This window comes from Hyperolius riggenbachi, chromosome 11, assembly GCF_040937935.1.
Source record: "Hyperolius riggenbachi isolate aHypRig1 chromosome 11, aHypRig1.pri, whole genome shotgun sequence".
Taxonomy (NCBI): domain Eukaryota; kingdom Metazoa; phylum Chordata; class Amphibia; order Anura; family Hyperoliidae; genus Hyperolius; species Hyperolius riggenbachi.
In genome coordinates, this window is record NC_090656.1 from 101,253,453 (window position 1) to 101,277,616 (window position 24,164).

A 24,164-nucleotide genomic window follows, 5' to 3' on the forward strand; every position below is an offset into this window, starting at 1 on the left:
TTACGCTGTTGTGTATCTTTTAGAGCAGAGAGGACCTATGAGTTCAGGTCCACTTTAAATAGCAGCCAAGTATGTGTGTTTGATGACAATAACATTTTTATTTTACCATTTGTGGTAAATACTGTAGTTAAGGGGTCACAAATGACCCCTTTTACTAAATTCTAAAGGATTGCACAGCACACAATAAAAAGTCTTTCCTCCACATATAGTTGCTCAAATATTGCTCTGCCATTATGTGTTTGTTTAGCTAGCTCAACGTGTCTAATTAAGTTTTGTAAGAAACTGTGAATAGACTGCAGGAGCATTGCCATGGCCTGTACAGTAAACACTGGCGTAACAATAGGGGATGTGACCCCTGCTGTCGCAGGAGGGCCCGGGGCCCCCCAGGGCCCGCTCAGGGACTTTTGGGGGCAGGAGGGGTTGCAGCATAAGAGGAGAGTGTGGCAGATCGGTGGGGAGGGAGGAAATCCCCCCCCCCCTCACCTCAGACTCTCCTCTCAGCGCTCCCACTCCTGCAATCATTGGGGGCAGCGGTGGTGGCGGCAGGACGACTCATTACCTCCTTCTCACTAGAGGACTTCCGTTCTCTAAGTGCAACTTCCGGTTTACACAGGAAGTTGCATAAAGCACTTAAAGAACGGAAGTCCTCCAGCGAGAAGGAGGTATTGAGTCATCCTGCCGCCACCGCCCCTGCTGCCACGAACACCACCAATGATTGCAAGAGGGGAAGCGCTGAGAGGAGAGCCTGAGGTGAGGGAGGGGGGGGGGAAATTTCCCCCCTCCCCACCGATCTGCCACACTCTCCTCTTATGCTGCGACCCCTCCTGCCCCTCAAAAGTCCCTGTGCGGGCCCGGATTTTTTTTTGCAGGGGGGCCCAGGGATTTATAAGCCCCTGACAGTAAACACTGAGGCTTAACCCATTCAGTGCTCACTGCAAAGTGAAACCATTTTTCAAACTTCAGATCTTTTTGTAGGATCTCCATAAATTGAAATATAGGATTTGGGGGGGGGGGGGGGGGGGGGCAATAAAGGTTATCATGCTCTGGCTAATCTTTTAGAGCAGAGAGGAAATTCAAAATGTAATTCCACTTTAAGTGGTTAATAAAATAAGGCCAGGTTTGTGAGATTACATATTTTTCAGCACAGGAAACCTGTAGTAAACTGGGTCTATATCTCATACAGTAATCACAAGAAATGTTGACTATAAAAAGATAAACATCATCAATGAGTCTTTTTTTTCTGTTATCCTTCATAGACCCTTTTGCAAAACAAAATTAAAACCATGGATAAGAAAACTGAAAATGTATTACTTACGGATATCCTAATTCCATGAAGTTATTCCACATTTGTTTTAACACCATAATGACTCCCATCTGTAAACAGAGATCTATAAGGCAGCCACTTGGGTGACACTAAGAATAAATATAACATTTAAAAGTTGTTAGTACCACCTTCACTCTCAGTAAAACAAGTCCATGCTCGCGTAATCGCTAATGATAATAGTAATCTGCTAATTACGATTTCTCAATTATGACCACAAGTAAATGTAATTACAATTAGGAAATTCAATGGATTTTGATTAATCTATTGGTAATTTTGTGTAGTTACGCATAATTTTGTGCTGTTTTTAATAGTTAATAGCAAAGCTCCCATACATGCTATGATCTCCAAACTTGCTACGTATGTTAACCACTTAAGGACCCCGGGCTTAAACCTCCCTAATGACCAGGCCATTTCTCACTAATTAGGGCACTGCAGCTTTAAGGGCTCGCTGCAGGGCTGTACAACTCAGAACCCAAGTGCTTCCTCCCCCCCTTTTCTGCCCACTAACAGAGATTTCTGTTGGTGGGCTGTAATCGCTCCCAGGATGTTTATTTTTTTTTACAAATTTTTTTTTTATAAATATTGTGATTTATTTGTATATTTTTTTCCCCCCCTCCCTCTCTCCCCTAGCCAGCCTGTGACAGTGATCAGCTGTCATAGGCTTCAGTCAATGAGAGCTGATTGCTCTTGTGCGTCCCAGGGGGACTGCCGTGCCACAACGCTGCCATAGATCGCAGCGCTCTACTATGTAAATAGACTGTGGTTTTGCCGTCTAACAGTCTCCTAGCAGCGATCACCATTCAAGCGGATATATACGCGCATTGCAGCGCACAATCTCTTGCAGAACACGCCCACAGGACCTTGTACTGATCGGCGTTAGACGGTCTTGGGGCTGCCGCCTCACCCATCGGCGTGAAGCGGGCAGCTAGTGGTTAAGGTGAATAGCGGGAACACGTAAAACAAATTGAAAATGATAATAAACAGTGTCTACTGTCACTAGGCTGTTTTCCCCCTCCGTTCAAGATCTATTCACCTGTCTTCTGTGTCTTTGGACGCCATTTGCTTAGCTTTTGCATTTTACATGCGTTTTATACAAAAAAATTATCTTCTAATATTTTTTTAACTTGCTGAATGTCAAAATTTTATGAAAATAAAAAACAGAACACACAAAAAAATGCAAACTGAAAAACACAAATCCAGGAAAAAGCGCAAAAACGCAAATGACAGAAAACGAGTGGTTTCCACACCGACACGTGTGCTCCCTGCCTGACTCTCTTTCTACTTACCAACAGAGATAGCAGCTTTGTCATCTACAGCAAAATTACATTTTATTAAAAATATGGACTGTTACAGCCAGCATTTTTTTTTCTCTTTTGCATTATGGCCTTGAAATTGTCATTTGACTTTTTAAAACTACCATGCAGTGCGGATAGTTCTAGATCAGGCATGGGCAAACTTGGCCCTTTAGCTGTTAAGGAACTACAAGTCCCACAATACATTGCAGGAGTCTGAAAGCCACAGTCATGACTTATAAAGGCAAATGCATTGTGGGACTTGTAGTTCCGTAACAGCTGGAGGGCCGAGTTTGCCCATGCCTGTTCTAGATTAAAACAGGAAGTTGGGTACCCAATGCATAGAATTTCTGTTAGTATACTCTTACCAATGTTTACCTATCAGAATCCAATATGAAGTATTAAACTGCAATCAGTTATTCAATAATGTGGATAATTTTTGGCTCAGATATAGGAGATCAGGCCCATAGAAAAATGTGTGATTGTAGACACTCAGGGACATTTATCAAGAGTGTCTGAGACAAAATATTGGTAGGTTTTTAGAAATTGGTGCAGAACTATCTCAGACATGTTAAGAAATCACTAAATATTCCCTTCTAAAATAGGAGGAGTTAGGAAGGTTTCTCAAAAAGTGCAATGTGTGAGGGAAATTGCTGTTGCTGAGATAACCAATGCATCTGCTGTATTGCATTAATGCCCAGCACTGGAAGGGTTAAGCACAGAACAGCATCAGGGGATTCAGCAGGGGGAGGAGCACTTCACAAATCATGCCTAGTCTACACAGATGCACAATCTGTAGTAATCTACTAAGCACTTCTTAATCTGCGGTAGTTTAGGGATAGATTTGCACTTTTTTTTAACTGTAGTACAGTTCTAGAGGTTCACTATAAACAGCTCTATTAAGTAGGATTTAAGAATTTCTTATAATCATGCAAAACAGTTCCCTCTGCTGGTTAAAACTGTTTAAGAAGAAAAAAACTGCTGGTAATGCTTTGATAAATCTGGCCCACTGATTGTTGTACCTCTTCCAGCCTCCATCTTTGAAAAAGTCTGTTATATTTGCCAGGCCTCCCTGCAAACCTGCAATAAGAAAAATATATATAAAAAAACAGATTTACATTTCCTGAAAATAAAATAAAAAAAGAAAGAAAGAAAGAGAAGAGGGAACATTTGTAAGGCAAGTTAGTGAACTAGTTTCATATGACCACCACTCCAGAGGAAAATATTTTACCTTTGGATAGTGTGGGACTATTATATTAGATTCTTACTGCTGTGTAAGGCCCAGTGCACACCGATCGGTTTTTGATGCGATCCGCCGGCCGCATCCACCTGTCAAACCGCTCGGTTAATGTATCTCAATGGGCTGGTGCACATCGGCGGTTTGAGGATTGTAGCAAACCGCAAACATGCCTCCTGCTGCACGTTTGCGGTTTGCAGAAGCGTTTCTGCCTCAATGTAAAGGATAGGAAAAACGCAAATCGCTCGGAAAAACGCTACTTCAGAGCGGTTTGCCAGGCGGTTTTGTTACAGAAGCTGTTCAGTACAGCTTTTACTGTAACAATTTGTGTAATCTGCTACACAAAAACGCAGCCAAAACCGCTAGGCATGTTTAGAAATCCGCTCTAAACATGCCTAGAATCGCTCTGAAATCTGCTCCCAAAACCGCTAGCGTTTTGCAGATCTGCTAGCGGTTTTGGTGTGCACTGGGCCTGAAGAATTGCAGAAATTTCTTTTCCCAAGGACGTCTATGGACCAGCGCACCGCTAATACAGACTCTGGTGGTGTTGGGGACAAATGAAAGGCTTCCACAAAAACTTGGGATTGATTTTAACTTTCCTCTAACATGTACACATACTTATTCACCACTGTTTCTGTCACTGGGTGGACAGAAAGTGAGGGATATTTATCCAAATACTTGAAGGGGAACATAGCATGTTGAGTGTACACTTGTACACAATACTATAGTAGGTTTTTTAATTGGGACTTTCCTGGAATTCTATATTCTTATTTTGCAAGGGGTTAAAATTAAGGTTTACAGATTAGACTCTCACATAGCATCCACTCCTGGTCCAGGGGCGGACCTACCATGAAGCCACCTGAATCATGTGATTTAGGTAGAAAAATCTAGGTGGCGATGTTTGGACAGTTTGGGCCCCCTGACACCCGCCTCCTCTCCACTCTCTTGCCCACATTCCTGGCACACACACTACCCTCCTCATCAACGCATCCCGAATACCTGTCCTCATTTGAGCTGTGCCGCCCTTTCCTATGACATCATGAGCAAGTGAGGTGTTGATATATTCCTCTTATCGAGGCATGCTACAGTAAAACCCCATCATCAAAGAGTTCACCATGGCCAGTTACTGCAACCGATTGAGTGCAGTGATTGGCCCAATGATGGTGCCATGGGGTACGTCCACAAGATCATCAACACCAGTTAGCAAAAGGAGCAGCAGGCGATTGTGATTGGCCCTGTCCTGCTCTATATATTTGTTGAATTCCTATCATCTGCACGGAGTACATTTCTATAATTTCTTATAGTTACACCAATGTAGCCTAGTTAAAGTTTATATGGTGGTCTCCTCTTTTCAGTTTCCTGCTAGGTTTGCCATTTGTATCTTGTACACCAATTGTTAGTTTGATAAAGGGTTGAAAGTGTAAGTATACGTTATGACTTTGGATATTAATGCACTTGGCTGCTTAAAAAAGGGAAACACCTTGTCTAAAATGGCAATTTAGTAATGTCCGGGGCATAATCAAATGGAGGCAGGGCCTTACATCTCTTACTCTGCCCTCCTCTGAACCCGACAATCCCTATGCAAACCCAGGTTCACCTGCAGGAACAGCATTGCAAGTATGCTGGCTGATCCCGTTCCTTGGGCAGACCAGTTGCCACTTCTGATAGGTCTTGCCTGTCTTCCTCAGTTTTAGAACCCTCTAGAATGTTTACATGGCTTTACTGAGGCTTCGTGGTGAAGCTTGCACGCCTACTTTAACAGTAGTCAAATCATTTCACAAGGGGTTTCTTATTGACTGTCTTGGGCTACTATGTGCTCTGCATTTTTAAATAGGACCAGTGTCCATACCTAAGAAAGGTGGGGTCCTACGCCATAAAGCTGTAGAGATATGAAGAATATTTTGTAAATATTATTTGGGTGTGTCCCTGCATACAAATGCTGCTCGCCAAACCTGTAAAACTGAATGGTAATGTCACAATAGTTCACTGGTTTTCCTTCTCTGCTTATTTAATCTACTTTTAACCGATGTCCCACAGAGGAATAGAAAAAATGCTGGTACAGAAAGACATCCTTTCATATGAAGACTGTCATTATCAGCTGGTGTTATAATACAATAGCACTGTGTAGCGTATAGTGCACCTGATTATTTGTGTCTGTGTAATTATCCTGAGGCCAAGCACTAAACCGGGAATTCCCACCTGTTGAAAAGGTCCTCATCAGTCATCCATGCTTTTTTGCAGTAAAAAGAATACCAATTAATGTTCAAAGCAATCCTTGCATGCAAGGTCAAAATATTTCCAGATTTTTATTTGTCTAAAGCAGGGGTGTCAATTTCAAATACAAAATTTGCCAACATCGAACACTGGGACCAATTTGCGGGCCGACCTCAATGTCTTGTGGCCACCACCTCCCTCCAATGGTATCTAATGGCCTCCATTCCTCACTTATACAGATTCTTGGTGTCTAATGGCCTCCCTCCCTTATACAAGTCTCCTGGTGCCTAATTTCCTCCATTCCTCAACTATACAGTTGTATTGTGGCCTCCCTCCACTATATAGTTACTGGTGGTTAGTAGTCCTCCCTCTCCTATACAATTACCTGGTGTCTATTGGTCCCTCCCTCCCCTATACAGTTCCCTGATGTATAGTGGCCCCCTCCTTCCCCTATACAGTTCCCTGATGTGTAGTGCCCCCCTCCCCTATTTAGTTTTCTGGTGTCTAGTGCCCCTCCCTCCCTCCCCTATACAGTTCCCTGGTGTCTAGTGGTCACTTCTTACACCCCCAGTTCCCTGTTTTATAGTGACCCCCCTCACCACACCTAAACCGTTCCCTGGTGTTGGTGTCTAGTGACTCCCCTCCCTCCCCTATACATTTCCCTATTGTCTAGTGCTTGCTTCCTCCCTCATCCCATATGGCTTTCCTGGCGATCTAGGGCTTCACCCCTAATATAGCATGGCTGGTGGTCTACAGTGGGCCAAATATAATGCTCTGTGGGGAAAACACTTGTGGGCCATATTTGATGCCTCTGTGGGCCAAATCTGGCCCGCCACGAGCGGGAGTTTGACGTACATGGTCTAAAGCTATGTGCACACAGTCAATTCAGGTGAAACTCTAGCAGGAGTACAGGTATTCAACATCTCTAGCCTCCTGAAGGAGACACAAAAAGGGAAAACCAAGAGCCTACTATGGCGTAGTATGTTTTGGCAAACAGGGTTTTTGATGTTTAACAAAAGCGTAATGGTGCGCACTACCAAATGTAACGACGGGTCCGCCGGACCCTCCCACTGGGTGGTCTTTAGCCGACAGTATGCGCGTGTGTACACGCTGTCGGCAGACTGATAAGGCTGTTTCTGAACGATCTGCTGAGCGGATCGTTCAGAAACGGCCTTATCAGTCCGCCGCTCATCGGATCGTTCAGAAACAGCCTTATCAGTCCGCCGACAGCGCATACACATGCGCATACTGTCGGCAAAAGACCGCCCAGCAGGAGGGTCCGGCAGACCCGTCGTTACATTTGGTAGTGCGTTTGTACGCACCTTAGTGCTCATACATCTGATATTCTGCAAAGGTAATCACTGTGCAGCTGGTGGGGAGAATAAACCTGACCCCACTCGGGTTAAGCAGTCTTTCTATGTAGTAGCTGGAAGCAAGGGGTAACACCCCTCCACCAAGGGTGGACTAATGATAATGCAGAAATAGGATGAAAACAGAAGCGCCAAAAAAGGATAAAATACTCTAAAAACAGCTTAAAATGGAAGGTAGTGGTGTACTTACAGTACCTCCCAACACAGAAGACACAAATGGTCCGATTCAAGAAAAAACTATATAATTTTTATTGGCATAAGCTCTGCTTTGTGACACATTTTGCAGACAGAACCCACTTCTTCAGGCAACAAGGGTGCGTCTTTATGAAGACAGAGGTGCCTAGTGCTAAGAGACTGCAAACAGTTGCTCCCTTATTGCCTGAAGAAGTAGGTTCTACCTGTGAAACATATCGCAAAGTGGAGTGGATGCCAATAAAGACTATATTGTTTTTTTCTCAAATCAGACCATTTGTGTCTTCTGTTGGGAGGTAAGTCCACAACTATCTCCCATTTTAAACAGCTTTTACTATATTTTACCCTATTTGGTACATCTACCACTAGCCTCCTGTTTAGGATCATATTTGGCTTGCTGCCAATGTAGATCTCAATTCAGAGGCCTCCTCCCCATTCTCCCTTATTCTATACCAGGGGTCCCCAAACGTTTTCAATCAAGGGCCGGGTCAATATACTTCAGACTGCTGAGGGGCCAGAACATACATAAAATGATGTTGAAAAACATTACATTGAATCTAGGTATTGATTCCCCTTAGTCATGCCTGGAGGAGAACTCCCAGCCATAATGTCATGCCGCGCCCAAAGAAAGTCTTTGTGCACCAGACAGGAAAATATACCCAGGTGACAACCTGTCATCCAGTTGGACAGCACTGTCACCTGATGCAGAATTGGATTGAAAGTCAGCGAATGACTGTTCACTGGTTATACAGTATGTGAATGGGTGGTGCCAGCACTGCTATTCTATATGCGGCTGGCCGCCAATATTTAATGGTGCAGTGGGTCACTTCTATAAGTTATACATTATGTGTTTGGGGGCCAGTGAAAAAGCCTTGGGGGACCGCATTGAGCCCGCGGGCCTTAGTTTGAGGACCACTGCTCTATACAGTTTGCCTGAGGGCTGTACTGAACTGTAAAATGACCATTCTTAAAGAAAACCTGAACTGAAAATTAAAAGTCAAAATAAACATGCACAAGTCATACTTGCCTCCCGTGTAGTCTACTTATCAATCTCTTTCTCATTCCTGCATCCTGTTTGTCCACTGTGATCAATGAAATTCTCTGTCCTCCATTTTGAAAATGGCTATTACTCCATAACATCTTTCTGGTCAGCACACAGTTAAACTGTAACATTGCCCACTAGAGCCATAGGGAAACATGGACTCATCAGTTCTTCTCTCTGCTATAAGGCCCCATTCACACTTGCGGTTCGAGTCCGCAAGTGTCTGGGGGTCCGGGTCCGGGGGCCGCAAAGAGACCGTACGGGTCTCTGCGGTGGCCACAAGTTGCCACCAGTTGCGGATCCGGAATGTATCAGTTCCGGCTACAATAAAGTAGCCGGAACTAGATACATCGCAGGGCCAGAAAGACACCGCAAGCATGGGGGATACCGGCGTGTAGTCCGGGCCCCCCAAGTGGCATAGGACCTGTGCTGGAAGCATCCGGTCCTATTGCCAGTGTGATGACAAAATGTTGTCAGAACTGGAAGGGATCGTTGTCAGAAGAAAATGGTGAGCTTCTGAGAGGAACTGATGGCAAGGTAACTATGTAATGTTCATTTGAAGTTACCTCATGTGTTTATTTTAAATAATTTTACTCAGTACAGGTTTCCTTTAAACTGTTACTAAGCATGTTTTGTTTGTTGTTTTTGTTTTTTCAGGCGAGAGTAATACAGCCTCTGGCTGGAAATATGAATTCATACAAAATACAGGTCTCTCTTCAACATCACATACAGACTTTGCATAGCATTCATATTGTTTAGTCCTACCTGCCAAGGAAGAAGGCAATATAAAATATGGAGCTGTTCAGATTGACAAACTGGAAGAGGAACATTTTCAAGGCAAAGCTGTTCTCCCACTCAGAGTCGGTTCTTGGATGCTCTAGGAAAAGATCACAACATCACTGCACACTCCATTGTCAAATAGTTTTTCAACACCAGAGAACAGTAAGCTGGAGCAAAACTGGAACATGTGCTTGGAGCAACCAAGCAAATTCCTAGTGTCATTTAATAACTGAACCCTGATTAGTTGTTGAAACTATTGAAGTAAACGATCACTGACTTGCAAAAGTGCTTGGTGTACTACCAATTTGCTGCATTTTACTTCATGATTTATGCTTCATGATTTACAATTTATGTAGAATTTGTCAGAGGTCCATGTATGCCAGACCCCGATGTTGCCCCACGCCTTACAAAAGAGTTAAGAGAAGCGCCAATTTAAGCTTCTGTGAGGGGGTGGGGCTACTCGCCAGAAGCCATTGGACACGGGCCTCAGGGAGGGAGTAGGGATCCGGTGAGTAGTTAAAACTTTGTTTAAAACAGGATCTTTGCTCACACAATCCATGCAAAATCACTTTTGGCAGCCTTGCAATAAACCTTGCATTGGAGTGCAAATGCTTCAAAAATGTTGCATGCTCCACGACTACAATTAGGCCAAATCACAATCTCTCCTGTGAGCTCACCTCCATGCACTTTTATTATCATTGTTCTTTTTGGAAGTGTTTGAAGATTGGAGATTCGAAATGCTACTGTGATTAAACACATCTTTAGATAATTGCAAATATAAAATTGAATGTGTGTGGAAGTCCTATGCAGGGAGCGCTGTAATAACAGCGCAGGAGATTTGGGCGCAGCCGGCGCCACCATAGACCATAATAGGAATTACGGCTATACGGCTATACACACAGAGTGTAACTTCGGCGCCGTCAGAAGATGGAGCTGAAGTTACATTTAAAACACTGTAATTCAGCTTCCAGCAATAGCTGGAAGCCGAATTACATCATTCCCCACCATCAGGGGCGTAGCAATAGGGGTTGCAGAGGTAGCCACCGCATCGGGGCCCTTGGGCCAGAGGGGCCCCATGGGACCCTTCCTAAACCAAAGTATAAGCGGTTTATTGAATATATAAAGTCAGCGCAGGTCTATAGTAATACAGCTTTCGTCATTTTCTGGTATACAGAATCTTCGAACAAAAAGGTAAAGAAGTAAGGCTTACCAGATTCCAACAACCCACATTATAAGGTTGTAAACGAGTTTGATAGATGGTCCGCAGAACTTTCAAATGGTGTCGTTTCACCAGCGATGTTGCACACCACAGATTCCTCCGGAATATATTAGATATCCTGAGGTCGCAGAGACTCGCCAAAGAGGAGTCCAGTAGGATAGTGAAATGAAAGAGATGTACGGCACATCTAAGTGTAAATCGTCTTTATTACGTAACAAGTAAAACAATTTAAAAACGAGGATAAAAGAAACTCACATACGGGGCCCTTTGGGAAGGCGACAGGCGGAACCATTTTATTTGAGGTCTTCTATTGACCATTTTATGCGCGCTACTTTTTCGGGGTTCCCAGTGCACGGGCCCCGTATGTGAGTTTCTTTTATCCTTGGTTTTAAATTGTTTTACTTGTTATGTAATAAAGACGATTTACACTTAGATGTGCCGTACATCTCTTTCATTTCACTATCCTACTTGTCTCCTCTTTGGCGAGTCTCTGTGACCTCAGGATATCTAATATATTCCGGAGGAATCTGTGGTGTGCAACATCGCTGGTGAAACGACACCATTTGAAAGTTCTGCGGACCATCTATCAAACTCGTTTACAACCTTATAATGTGGGTTGTTGGAATCTGGTAAGCCTTGCTTCTTTACCTTTTTGTTCGAAGATCCTGTATACCAGAAAATGACGAAAGCTGTATTATTATAGACCTGCGCTGACTTTATATATTCATTGCTTGTGTGGACTTTTGACATTGTCCTTCTCGGTTGTGGTCGCCTTCTGCCTTGGCGCTGACACTTGTTGTTTATAAGCGGTTTATTGGTCCTGTGGTGGTAAAAACCATTTCTATAGATACTTTGCATAGTAGTAATCATTAACAAACTGTTCCCCATCCCCTTCTTGCACCTCTAATACAGTAGATGACCTTGGCAGGTTTTGATGCGCTGTATCAATTGTTACGTATAGAGTGCTTGGGGGGGGCCCAATGTAAAACTCACACCGGGGCCCATAGCACCATAGCTAGGCCACTGCCCACTATCCACATGGTCCTAGAGGGGGAATAGTATTTAACGCTGCCGGAACCTTGTGCAGCAGCAGGATCAGCCATATGCCGGCTATATCCTGCGCCCAAGTCTCCCGGTGGCCAGTTATCTTGTACGCCTATGCAGTGTTCAGATATGCATCTGTGTCTACATGGAAGGAAATATGTAAATGAGAGCTTCTGGCTGTTTACTCACCTAAGTTTGTTAACAGATATGCCACTTTCTCATACACCTACAAAAGAAACAGGAAGAAAAAAAAAGTTTTAGTAAGATACATACCGGCAGGGGCATAACGAGAAATCACTGCGCTCCCTAGCTAGTGTTGGGCGAACATCTAGATGTTCGGGTTCGGGCCGAACAGGCCGAACATGGCCGCGATGTTCGGGTGTTCGACCCGAACTCCGAACATAATGGAAGTCAATGGGGACCCGAACTTTTGTGCTTTGTAAAGCCTCCTTATATGCTACATACCCCAAATTTACAGGGTATGTGCACCTTGGGAGTGGGTACAAGAGGAAAAAAAAATTTAGCAAAAAGAGCTTATAGTTTTTGAGAAAATCGATTTTAAAGTTTCAAAGGGAAAACTGTCTTTTAAATGCGGGAAATGTCTGTTTTCTTTGCACAGGTAACATGCTTTTTGTCGGCATGCAGTCATAAATGTAATACATATAAGAGGTTCCAGGAAAAGGGACCGGTAATGCTAACCCAGCAGCAGCACACGTGATGGAACAGGAGGAGGGTGGCGCAGGAGGAGAAGGCCACGCTTTGAGACACAACAACCCAGGCCTTGCATGAGGACAAGAAGCGTGCGGATAGCATGCTTTGTACCACCATGCAGTCATAAATGTAATAAAGATAAGTGGTTCAATAAACAGGGACCACGCGGCAACGCTAACCCAGCAGCAGCACACGTGATGGAACAGGAGGAGGCGCAGGAGGAGAAGGCCACGCTTTGTGAGACACAACAACCCAGGCCTTGCATGAGGACAAAAAGCGTGCGGATAGCATGCTTTGTACCGCCATGTAGTCATAAATGTAATAAAGATAAGAGGTTCAATAAACAGGGACCACGCGGCAACGCTAACCCAGCAGCAGCAGCAGCAGCAGCACACGTGATGGAACAGGAGGAGGCGCAGGAGGAGAAGGCCACGCTTTGTGAGACACAACAACCCAGGCCTTGCATGAGGACAAAAAGCGTGCGGATAGCATGCTTTGTACCGCCATGTAGTCATAAATGTAATAAAGATAAGAGGTTCAATAAACAGTGACCACGCGGCAACGGTAACCCAGCAGCAGCAGCAGCACACGTGATGGAACAGGAGGAGGCGCAGGAGGAGAAGGCCACGCTTTGTGAGACACAACAACCCAGGCCTTGCATGAGGACAAAAAGCGTGCGGATAGCATGCTTTGTACCGCCATGTAGTCATAAATGTAATAAAGATAAGAGGTTCAATAAACAGGGACCACGCGGCAACGGTAACCCAGCAGCAGCAGCAGCAGCAGCAGCACACGTGATGGAACAGGAGGAGGCGCAGGAGGAGAAGGCCACGCTTTGTGAGACACAACAACCCAGGCCTTGCATGAGGACAAAAAGCGTGCGGATAGCATGCTTTGTACCGCCATGTAGTCATAAATGTAATAAAGATAAGAGGTTCAATAAACAGGGACCACGCGGCAACGGTAACCCAGCAGCAGCAGCAGCAGCACACGTGATGGAACAGGAGGAGGCGCAGGAGGAGAAGGCCACGCTTTGTGAGACACAACAACCCAGGCCTTGCATGAGGACAAAAAGCGTGCGGATAGCATGCTTTGTACCGCCATGTAGTCATAAATGTAATAAAGATAAGAGGTTCAATAAACAGGGACCACGCGGCAACGGTAACCCAGCAGCAGCAGCAGCACACGTGATGGAACAGGAGGAGGCGCAGGAGGAGAAGGCCACGCTTTGTGAGACACAACAACCCAGGCCTTGCATGAGGACAAAAAGCGTGCGGATATAGCAGCAATGCTTTTTGCCGCCATGCAGTCATAAATGTAATACAGATGAGAGGTTCAATAAACAGGGACCGGAAACGCTAAACCATCCCAGATGTTCATCGGTCATGTTACTTGGTTGGGGTCCAGGAGTGTTGCGTAGTCGTTTCCAATCCAGGATTGATTCATTTTAATTTGAGTCAGACGGTCTGCATTTTCTGTGGAGAGGCGGATACGCCGATCTGTGATGATGCCTCCGGCAGCACTGAAACAGCGTTCCGACATAACGCTGGCTGCCGGGCAAGCCAGCACCTCTATTGCGTACATTGCCAGTTCGTGCCAGGTGTCTAGCTTCATGCCCGGTTTCAGGTCCAGCGGTGCCAGCCACAAATCCGTCTGTTCCTTTATTCCCCTCCAAATTTCCTCCCCTGTGTGCTGCTTATCCCCAAGGCAGATCAGCTTCAGCAACGCTTGCTGACGCATGCCAACAGCTGTGCTGCACTGCTTCCACGATCCTACTGCTGCTGGTGCTGGGTTAGCATTTCCGGATGAGGTACAGCTTTGAGATGCGTTGGAGGAGAAGGAGTCAGAGAGGTAGGTGCTGCTGTTGTTATCCAGCTGTTTGCGGCGTGGGCAACACCCGCGCCGTAGCAGGTGAGGAATCGCTGCCAGGCTCCACAAGGTTCACCCAGTGCGCGGTAAGGGAGATGTATCGACCCTGGCCGAACGCACTCGTCCAGGTGTCAGTGGTGAGGTGAACCTTGCAGGCAACGGCATTCTTCAAGCTTCGGGTTATTTAGCTGACCACGTGCTCATGCAACTCAGGCACTGCAGAGCGCGCAAAGTGGTAGCGGCTGGGAACCACGTAACGTGGGATGGCCACTGACATCATGCCCTTGAAGCTGTTTGTCTCCACCACTCGATATGGCAGCATTTCGCAGGCCAGAAGCTTGGCTATGCTGGCTGGCTGTTACTGCCACGGCCCGGGGGTCATTTGCTGGCAATTTCCTCTTGTGCTCAAACATCTCAGAAACAGACAACTCAACCGTAGCGCTGCACACCGAAGGGCTGTTGGTTGTTGTGTTTGATGAACACTGGGAGACCTCAAGAGCACTAGTCCGGAAAGTGACAGTGTCAGCATCGTCTGATGTTTGTGAATGTTGTGAACCACGCAATGGCTGGGCTACTGCTGCTGCTGAGGCGGGTCTGGTGGTGAGTCTGGTGAACCCAAGGGAGGCAGTGTTGCTGGTGGTACCCTGTCCTGCCGCGTTTGCCCACAGAGTGGGATGTTTGGATAGAATGTGGCGGCTCATGCTGGTGGTGGAGAGGTTGTTAATACTTTTCCCCCTGCTCAGGCGGGTCTTGCACACCTTGCAAATCGCCATGGTAACATCCTCAGTGCAGTCTTCAAAGAAAGCCCAGACTTTAACTGGCTGAGGACTCGGACCTCGTGCGTGATGTGCTGGTGCTGCTTAACCCACTGCTGGACGCTTGAGAGGTCATCCAAGTAATTATCTGGTCCTGTTCTTTTGGATCTGTGAGGGTTGTTGTCCTGGACAACATGGGCAGTATTGAGTGGGTTTTCTTGGGTGCTCCCCTGTGGCCTGTACGTGAACCGTCAGGGGAAACACCTCTTCCCTTGCCCCTCCCTCTTTCACCGGATTTCTTCCTCATTTCACTTATCCTTAAAGTACACGCTGACTGGCAGCAGTACAGTGGCAGTACAGAAATGCTATACAGTGGTGGGTGAGCGGTGTACCACTATTGTCAGCAGTGACACAGAGCACAATGCTATACAGTGGCGGGTGAGCGGTGTACTACTGTTCCCAGCAGACACAGAGTGGAAGTAAACACAATGCTATATAGTGTGGCTGAGCCGTGTACACAGAGTGGCATTAAACACAATGCTATATAGTCTGCTATATAGTCACCCCGAACAGGGTGATGTTCTGCAGAACCCGAACAGTGGCAAACACTGTTCGCCCAACACTACTGGGAGGGAACGCAGATTTTAGTACCTAAACACACGATACAACATGTTTTCCGGGGTCGGACTCTGAGGCACATACAGATGGTCCCGATCATCATCCTCATCATACAACTCTTCTCCTGAGTCTGACCCACCCACCACCTCTGCCACCCCAACATCCCCAGACACAGACCCCTCATCGTCCTCAACATTAACTTGGGATGCTGGCCTGAGCCAGACCTCCTCCTCCACATCAGGCCCCATCATCTCCTCAATGGCAGCCCTCATTAATCGCTCTGGCGACGGACTGATGGACACAACGTTCTCCTCCGGGGAGGGCTGCTGCTGACCACTGGCTGCTGGGGTGGATGTTATAGCTTGCGTGGGGCGTTGGCTGTTGCTGTTGTTGGGAGTGCTGCTCACAGCGGAGGTCTCTGGGGAACTCATGTTGAGCTCATATAGTGGTTGACGGTGAGTGGAGTATTACTGATCCCAGCAATATACACACTGACTGGCAGAGTACGCAATGCTATATAGTGTGGCTGAGCGGTGTACACAGAGTGGCAGTAAACACAATGCTATATAGTCTGGCTGAGCGAGCGGTGTACTACTGTTCCCAGCAGAATCAGAGTGGCAGTAAACAATGGTATATAGTCTGGCTGAGCGGTGTACATAGAGTGTCAGTAAACAATGGTATATAGTCTGGCTGAGCGAGCGGTGTACTACTGTTCCCAGCAGAATCAGAGTGGCAGTAAACAATGGTATATAGTCTGGCTGAGCGGTGTACATAGAGTGTCAGTAAACAATGGTATATAGTCTGGCTGAGCGAGCGGTGTACTACTGTTCCCAGCAGAATCAGAGTGGCAGTAAACAATGGTATATAGTCTGGCTGAGCGGTGTACACAGAGTGTCAGTAAACAATGGTATATAGTCTGGCTGAGCGGTGTACACACAATGCTATATAGTCTGCTATATAGTGTCAGTAAACAATGGTATATAGTCTGGCTGAGCGGTGTACACAGAGTGTCAGTAAACAATGGTATATAGTCTGGCTGAGCGAGCGGTGTACTACTGTTCCCAGCAGAATCAGAGTGGCAGTAAACAATGGTATATAGTCTGGCTGAGCGGTGTACACAGAGTGTCAGTAAACAATGGTATATAGTCTGGCTGAGCGGTGTACACACAATGCTATATAGTCTGCTATATAGTGTCAGTAAACAATGGTATATAGTCTGGCTGAGCGAGCGGTGTACTACTGTTCCCAGCAGAATCAGAGTGGCAGTAAACAATGGTATATAGTCTGGCTGAGCGGTGTACACAGAGTGTCAGTAAACAATGGTATATAGTGTGGCTGAGTGGTGTACACAGAGTGTCAGTAAACAATGGTATATAGTCTGGCTGAGCGGTGTACACAGAGTGTCAGTAAACAATGGTATATAGTCTGGCTGAGCGAGCGGTGTACTACTGTTCCCAGCAGAATCAGAGTGGCAGTAAACAATGGTATATAGTCTGGCTGAGCGGTGTACACAGAGTGTCAGTAAACAATGGTATATAGTGTGGCTGAGTGGTGTACACAGAGTGTCAGTAAACAATGGTATATAGTCTGGCTGAGCGGTGTACACAGAGTGGCAGTAAACACAATGCTATATACTCTGGCTGAGCGAGCGGTGTACTACTGTTCCCAGCAGACACAGAACAGTAAACAGAATGCTATATAGTGTGGCTGAGCGAGCGGTGTACCACTATTCCCAGCAGACACAGAACAGTGAACAGAATGCTATATAGTGTGGCTGAGCGAGCGGTGTACCACTATTCCCAGCAGACACAGAACAGTAAACAGAATGCTATATAGTGTGGCTGAGCGAGCGGTGTACCACTATTCCAAGCAGACACAGAACAGTGAACAGAATGCTATATAGTGTGGCTGAGCGAGCGGTGTACCACTATTCCCAGCAGACACAGAGTGGCAGTAAACAGAATGCTATATAGTGTGGCTGAGCGAGGTACACAGAGTGGCAGTAAACAGAATGCTATATAGTGTGGCTGAGCGAGCGGTGTACCACTATTCCCAGCAGACACAGAACAGTGAACAGAATGCTATATAGTGTGGCTGAGCGAGCGGTGTACCACTATTCCCAGCAGACACAGAACAGTGAACAGAATGCTATATAGTGTGGATGAGCGAGCGGTGTACCACTATTCCCAGCAGACACAGAACAGTAAACAGAATGCTATATAGTGTGGCTGAGCGAGCGGTGTACCACTATTCCCAGCAGACACAGAACAGTGAACAGAATGCTATATAGTGTGGCTGAGCGAGCGGTGTACCACTATTCCCAGCAGACACAGAACAGTGAACAGAATGCTATATAGTGTGGCTGAGCGAGCGGTGTACTACTGTTCCCAGCAGACACAGAACAGTACACAGAATGCTATATAGTGTGGCTGAACGAGCGGTGTACTACTGTTCCCAGCAGACACAGAACAGTACACAGAATGCTATATAGTGTGGCTGAACGAGCGGTGTACCACTATTCCAAGCAGACACAGAACAGTGAACAGAATGCTATATAGTGTGGCTGAGCGAGCGGTGTACCACTATTCCCAGCAGACACAGAGTGGCAGTAAACAGAATGCTATATAGTGTGGCTGAGCGAGGTACACAGAGTGGCAGTAAACAGAATGCTATATAGTGTGGCTGTGCAAGCGGTGTACTACTATTCCCAGCAGACACAGAGTGGCAGTAAACAGAATGCTATATAGTGTGGCTGAGCGAGGTACACAGAGTGGCAGTAAACAGAATGCTGAGCGAGCGGTGTACTACTATTCCCAGCAGCGACACACAATGACTGGGGGGGACCCTGGCTAGCGTGGCTGGAGCGCGAACTACCCTGCCTGCCTACCCAAAGCTAAACCCACAGACAAATGGCGGAGATATGACGTGGTTCGGGTATTTATTTACCCGAACCACGTGACAGTTCGGCCAATCAGAGCGCGTTCGGGTCCGAACCACGTGACCCGTTCGGCCAATCACAGCGCTAGCCGAACGTTCGGGGAACGTTCGGCCATGCGCTCTTAGTTCGGCCATATGGCCGAACGGTTTGGCCGAGCACCGTCAGGTGTTCGGCCGAACTCGAACATCACCCGAACAGGGTGATGTTCTGCAGAACCCGAACAGTGGCGAACACTGTTCGCCCAACACTATCCCTAGCCCCCTCACCCACCCTGTGAAACTTTGGATGGGACTCCCTCCCCCACCTCGCTTTCTGCACAGGTAAACTGAGAACCAATGTTATTCAATTGGCTAGTGCACACTTGAATGTGTTTTCCCCATGCAGATAAAGACAGACAGCTGTGAAGTACTGCACACATTTTCTCTATCAATTACATTAGCTTCTGTGACAAAATGTGCATGCGATGTTTTAACACATACAGACACACATGTTGTGCAGAAAACGCATACAGAAAACTGACAGACGAGTGTGCTACCAGACTCAGCTTATTCCACTCACTCTGTCCATTTCTGATGGAGCAGAACTGGCTCTGCAGACTCCTCCAGCATCACTACAGTATAGGGCACTTAGGGAGGGGCAGAGAGGCCATGGGGGGGGGGGAGGGGGGTTTGCTGTATGTACACAAGAGCCTACTGCACACTGAATAGGGACTGTCTACAAAACTTTGTATGATTCCTTATCAGTGGCTGAGCAGATTCAGTCATTAGAACAATTGTGCAGAGAATTAAAAGCTTTTTTCTGTCCTGTTCATGTCCTCAGTTGTCAGTCTCTCAGGACAGGGGAAAGAAACTTCTCCCCCCACGGGGGTCCCTTGTGGTTTGGAACGTAGTTTTTCGCGAACCTCCGATTTTTGGTTCGCAAACTGCGTTCGTGAACTTTGCAAAAGTTCGCAAATTGGCGAACTTCGCAAACCGCCACAGACTTCAATGGGCAGGTGAACTTTCAAAACTACAAACACTGTTTCTGGCCCCAAAAATGATGGAAAAGATGTTTCAAGGGGTCTAACATCTGGAGGGAGGCATGGTGGAGTGGGATACATGCCAAAAGCCTCCGAGAATAATACGGATTTGACGCACAGCAGGGTTATAACCCCTAAAAGGCAGAAATCACATTGCATTGCTAATTTGGAGGCCTAAAGTGCTTGACAACATCTTGCGTGTGTAGACATGGATCAGCAGGTAGTGTAAGTAGTGTACTGCTTCACACTGACAGCCCAAACTCACTGTGTAACGAACCGCAAACAGCTGTTTGTGTAGTGACGGCTGTACTGGACTGGTGCGCACCTTGGCGAGATTGCTCTTCCTCAGTGATATCAGGTAATGTCTGACTGCCTCATCAACTTTCGATGGTTCTTTCTCTACCATTGTTAAAGCTTACACCTATTTTTTAAAATTACTTTTTTTGCTGTCTCTTCAGTACCTTCAACAAGAATCTGTTATGGAGGGCAAGTCTGCCATTCATTCAACTGTGTGATAAACTTTCCATATTACTTTCTCAGTACCATGGTGACCACGGGTAATGGTTGGGAAATTAGGGTTCGATTCCGGTCCGGAGTGGGAGCCTGAGAAACGCCTACCACCACACATCCAAGGAAGGACCCAATGTGCTGTATAAGTAATGTACCTGCCCTGACCGTGCTTTGCAGACCAGGCATCTGTGGTCAGATGGACCCTTGACCCAACGCTGTGTGCCAGAGAATGAAACCACTTGCCTTTCAACATTGATCATGGTATAAATTGGGGATCACCTTTTTAGAAAAATAATTGTTGCCTGGTATCTTCTGCTGTGGTGTCCTAATCGCCACAAATTTTCAGAAGACCTCAGAGTCCACCAGCTGCTATGGTAACAGCTGGCGAGCTAACTGTTCCGCCAAGCCAGCTGTCAGATGCCGGGCAAGGGGGTGACTGGCAGACATTGGCTTCTTCTGCTTAAATATTACCTTAACGGACACGAAAAATAACAATACAGGTGGACTCTTTCGAGGCCCTGCTGTATATGAGACGAACAAACTTTAAATCCTTTAAAGAGGAGCTGTTAGGTACAGGGTCTCAAAGAAAAAAAACACATATATCAGTAGCTAAATATTGGCTATACTTACATTACATATGCATTTCACTGTCCATGTTTGGATTTCACAGAATTTTTATATAGTATTTGCAGAGATTGATGCTCCTGACAGCTCACATGGCAGGTTCCATGTTTGACTGTCTTGTATGAAGCCAATTGTGATGTAATATCCTCCCTTACCCTGCTTCCTGATGATTCGACTCACAAAAATGGTTCATGATTCGGACAACACTACTGTGCAGTAAATATTAATTAGCCATGTGGCTAGGAACAATAGCGGACTCGTGCAGTATACTCTAACGGAACATGTGCCCTGTGAACAGCACATTGATTTTTCAGTGCTGTGAGCTGGGCTGCAAGATACAAGCTGCTGTAAAATGAGCCTGTAACTTCTCACTGTGAAAGCAGCCTTATGGCGGGATAGGGAAATGAAGGGGAGGACCAAGGGAGTGCAGTAGGGAGAAGAAGCAGCCCCAGAATGCTTTGCAGTATCTGTTGTGCGACCTGCCGGCCTCCTTAGGAGCTTTGGAATACAGAGGATTGCTATTCTTCAAAAATCAAAGTAAGAGAGATTTTTAACTTCAGTATTGCCTTTTTGGCTTCCTTCTCAACTGTTTAACACAGGAGAATAGAGGTTTAAATTAGCTTTTGCAGCCTGACAGTTACTCGTTACCAACAATCTGTTATGGAGGGCAAGTCTGCCATCCATTCAAGTGAAAGGTATGCACTGACTGGTATAATACAATGTGCAGTCACAGATGCAGTGAAAGGTATGCAGTGACTGGTATAATACAATGTGCAGTCACAGATGCAGTGAAAGGTATGCACTGACTGGTATAAAACAGTGTGCAGTCACACAGATGCAGTGAAAGGATGGGAATCAGGCCTCAATTCCGGTCGGGAGCCTGAGAAACGGCTACCACCACACATCCAAGGAAGGCAGCAGGCACGGCACGCAAGTCCCGACTCAGGGAGGTAGTGATGAAAAATAACATTGCAAGAGGACTCTTTCGAGGCCCTGCTGTATATGAGACACATAAACTTTAAATCCTTTAACGACAATCTGTTATGGAGGGCAAGTCTGCCATCCATTCAAGTGAAAGGTATGCACTGACTGCCAGGTATAATGTAATGTGCAGTCACAGATGCAGTGAAAGGTATGCACTGACTGGTATAATAATACAATGTGCAGTCACACAGATGAAGTGAAAGGTATGCAGTGACTTCTGGTATAACAATGTGCAGTCAGGTGCAGTGAAAAGGTTGCAGTGACTGCTGGAATAACAATGTGCGGTCACACAGGTGCAGTGAAAAGGTTGCAGTGACTGCTAGTATAACAATGTGCGGTCACACAGGTGCAGTGAAAAGGTATGCACGGACTGGTATATAAAACAGCGTGCGGTCACACAGAGGTGCAGTGAACAGGTATGTAGTGACTGGTATATAGAACTGCTTGCTGTCACACACAGGTGCAGTGAAAGGTATACAGTGACTGGTATTACAATACAATGTGCAGCTGTCACACACACAGGTGCAGTGAAAGGTATGCACGGACTGGTATATAAAACAGCGCGCAGCAGTCACACTAGGCACTTCATTTGCTGGGCCTGGCACAGTATAGCAATTAGCAAGGGCTAGCTGCGACGGACAGGGCTGTATATGCAGTGTCAGTGGTTCACACACACACGCACACACACACACACACACACACACACACACACAAAAAAAACACATCACAAGAACATTAGCTCCTAAAAGAGCTGTTTTGGTGGTGCATTTCCAGCAACAAATATCAGCAAGGAGTAAGCTAACAGACCTCCTAACTATCGCTTTCCCTATCTCTCCAATGTCTCTCCCTTTTCTCACTAATACTGCAGCACACAGAGTGAGAACATGGCAGTAGCGTTCCTACAATAGGGCGCAGGGGGGCGTGGCGCACCGGGTGACAGCCAGCCAGGGGGGTGTCGCCACGACCCCCCATTGCAGACGTGCAGGAGGGGAAGAGCAGCGCTAGAAGGAGGGGTGACAGGGATAGCAGCGGGGAGGGGGGAAAGATCCCCCCCCCCTCCCTCACCTGGGTCCCCTCCTTCTGCCTCTCTCCTCCTCCAAATGACAGCGGGGACAGCGGGCAACTTACAGGCACTCAGGCAGGGCGGGCGGGCAGAGACTACTTACTTTACTTCTGCGTTCCAGCAGCTGGAACGCTGGGTCGCCGTCACGTGCCTCTTCTCCGCCTCCAATGCGTGTCACAGCATTGGAGGCGGGGAAGAGGCACGTGACGGCGACGGAGCGCTCCAGCTGCTGGAACGCAGAAGTAAAGTAAGTAGTCTCTGCCCGCCCGCCCTGCCTGTAAGTTGCCTGCTGCCCCCGCTGTCATTTGGAGGGGGAGAGAGGCAGAAGGAGGGGACCCAGGTGAGGGAGGGGGGGATCTTTCCCCCCTCCCCGCTGCTGCCCCCACTGCCCCTTCTTCTAGTGCTGCTTCCCCCCTCCTGGAGCAGCTATACTGGGGGAACTAAACTAGCTATACTGGGGGCAACTAAACTAGCTATACTGGGGGCAACTAAACTAGCTATACTGGGGGCAACTAAACTAGCTATACTGGGGGCAACTAAACTAGCTATACTGGGGGCAACTATACTGGGGGCAACTATACTGGGGGCAACTAAACTAGCTATACTTGGGGCATCTATACTAGCTATACTGGGACAACTATACTAGCTATACTGGGGCAACTATACTGGGGCAGCTCTGGGGGCAACTATACTATCTATACTGGGGGCAACTATACTATCTATACTGGGGGCAGCTATACTAGCTATACTGGGGCAACTATACTAGCTATACTGGGGGCAGCTATACTGGGGGCAACTATACTAGCTACACTGGGGGAAACTATACTAGCTATACTGGGGGCAACTATACTGGGGCAGCTCTGGGGGCAACTATACTATCTATACTGGGGGCAACTATACTAGCTATACTGGGGACAACTATACTGGGGGCAACTATACTAGCTATACTGGGGGCAACTAAACTAGCTATACTGGGGGCAACTAAACTAGCTATACTGGGGGCATCTATACTAGCTATACTGGGGGCAGCTATACTGGGGGCAACTATACTAGCTATACTGGGGGAAACTATACTAGCTATACTGGGGGCAACTATACTGGGGCAGCTCTGGGGGCAACTATACTATCTATACTGGGGGCAAATATACTAGCTATACTGGGGAAAACTATACTGGGGGCAACTATACTAGCTATATTGGGGGCAACTATACTAGCTATACTGGGGGCAACTAAACTAGCTATACTGGGGGCAACTAAACTATCTATACTGGGGCAGCTCTGGGGGCAACTATACTATCTATACTGGGGGCAACTATACTAGCTATACTGGGGGCAACTATACTAGCTTCACTGGGGCAGC

The 24,164-nt window shown here is 46.6% G+C and overlaps 1 protein-coding gene across 1 annotated transcript in view; it reads right to left on the bottom strand.

Annotated features, from left to right (window-relative positions):
- ANO3 (anoctamin 3) overlaps window positions 1-24,164 on the bottom strand; it is a 522,514-nt gene that overhangs the window by 13,772 nt on the left and 484,578 nt on the right. The window contains exons 18-21 of the mRNA XM_068261501.1: window positions 11,904-11,940; window positions 9,437-9,548; window positions 3,639-3,696; window positions 1,316-1,413 (exon numbers count right to left, since the gene is read on the bottom strand). Of these exons, the coding sequence (XP_068117602.1) occupies window positions 1,316-1,413; window positions 3,639-3,696; window positions 9,437-9,548; window positions 11,904-11,940 (305 nt within the window). The remainder of the gene's footprint in view (window positions 1-1,315; window positions 1,414-3,638; window positions 3,697-9,436; window positions 9,549-11,903; window positions 11,941-24,164) is intronic.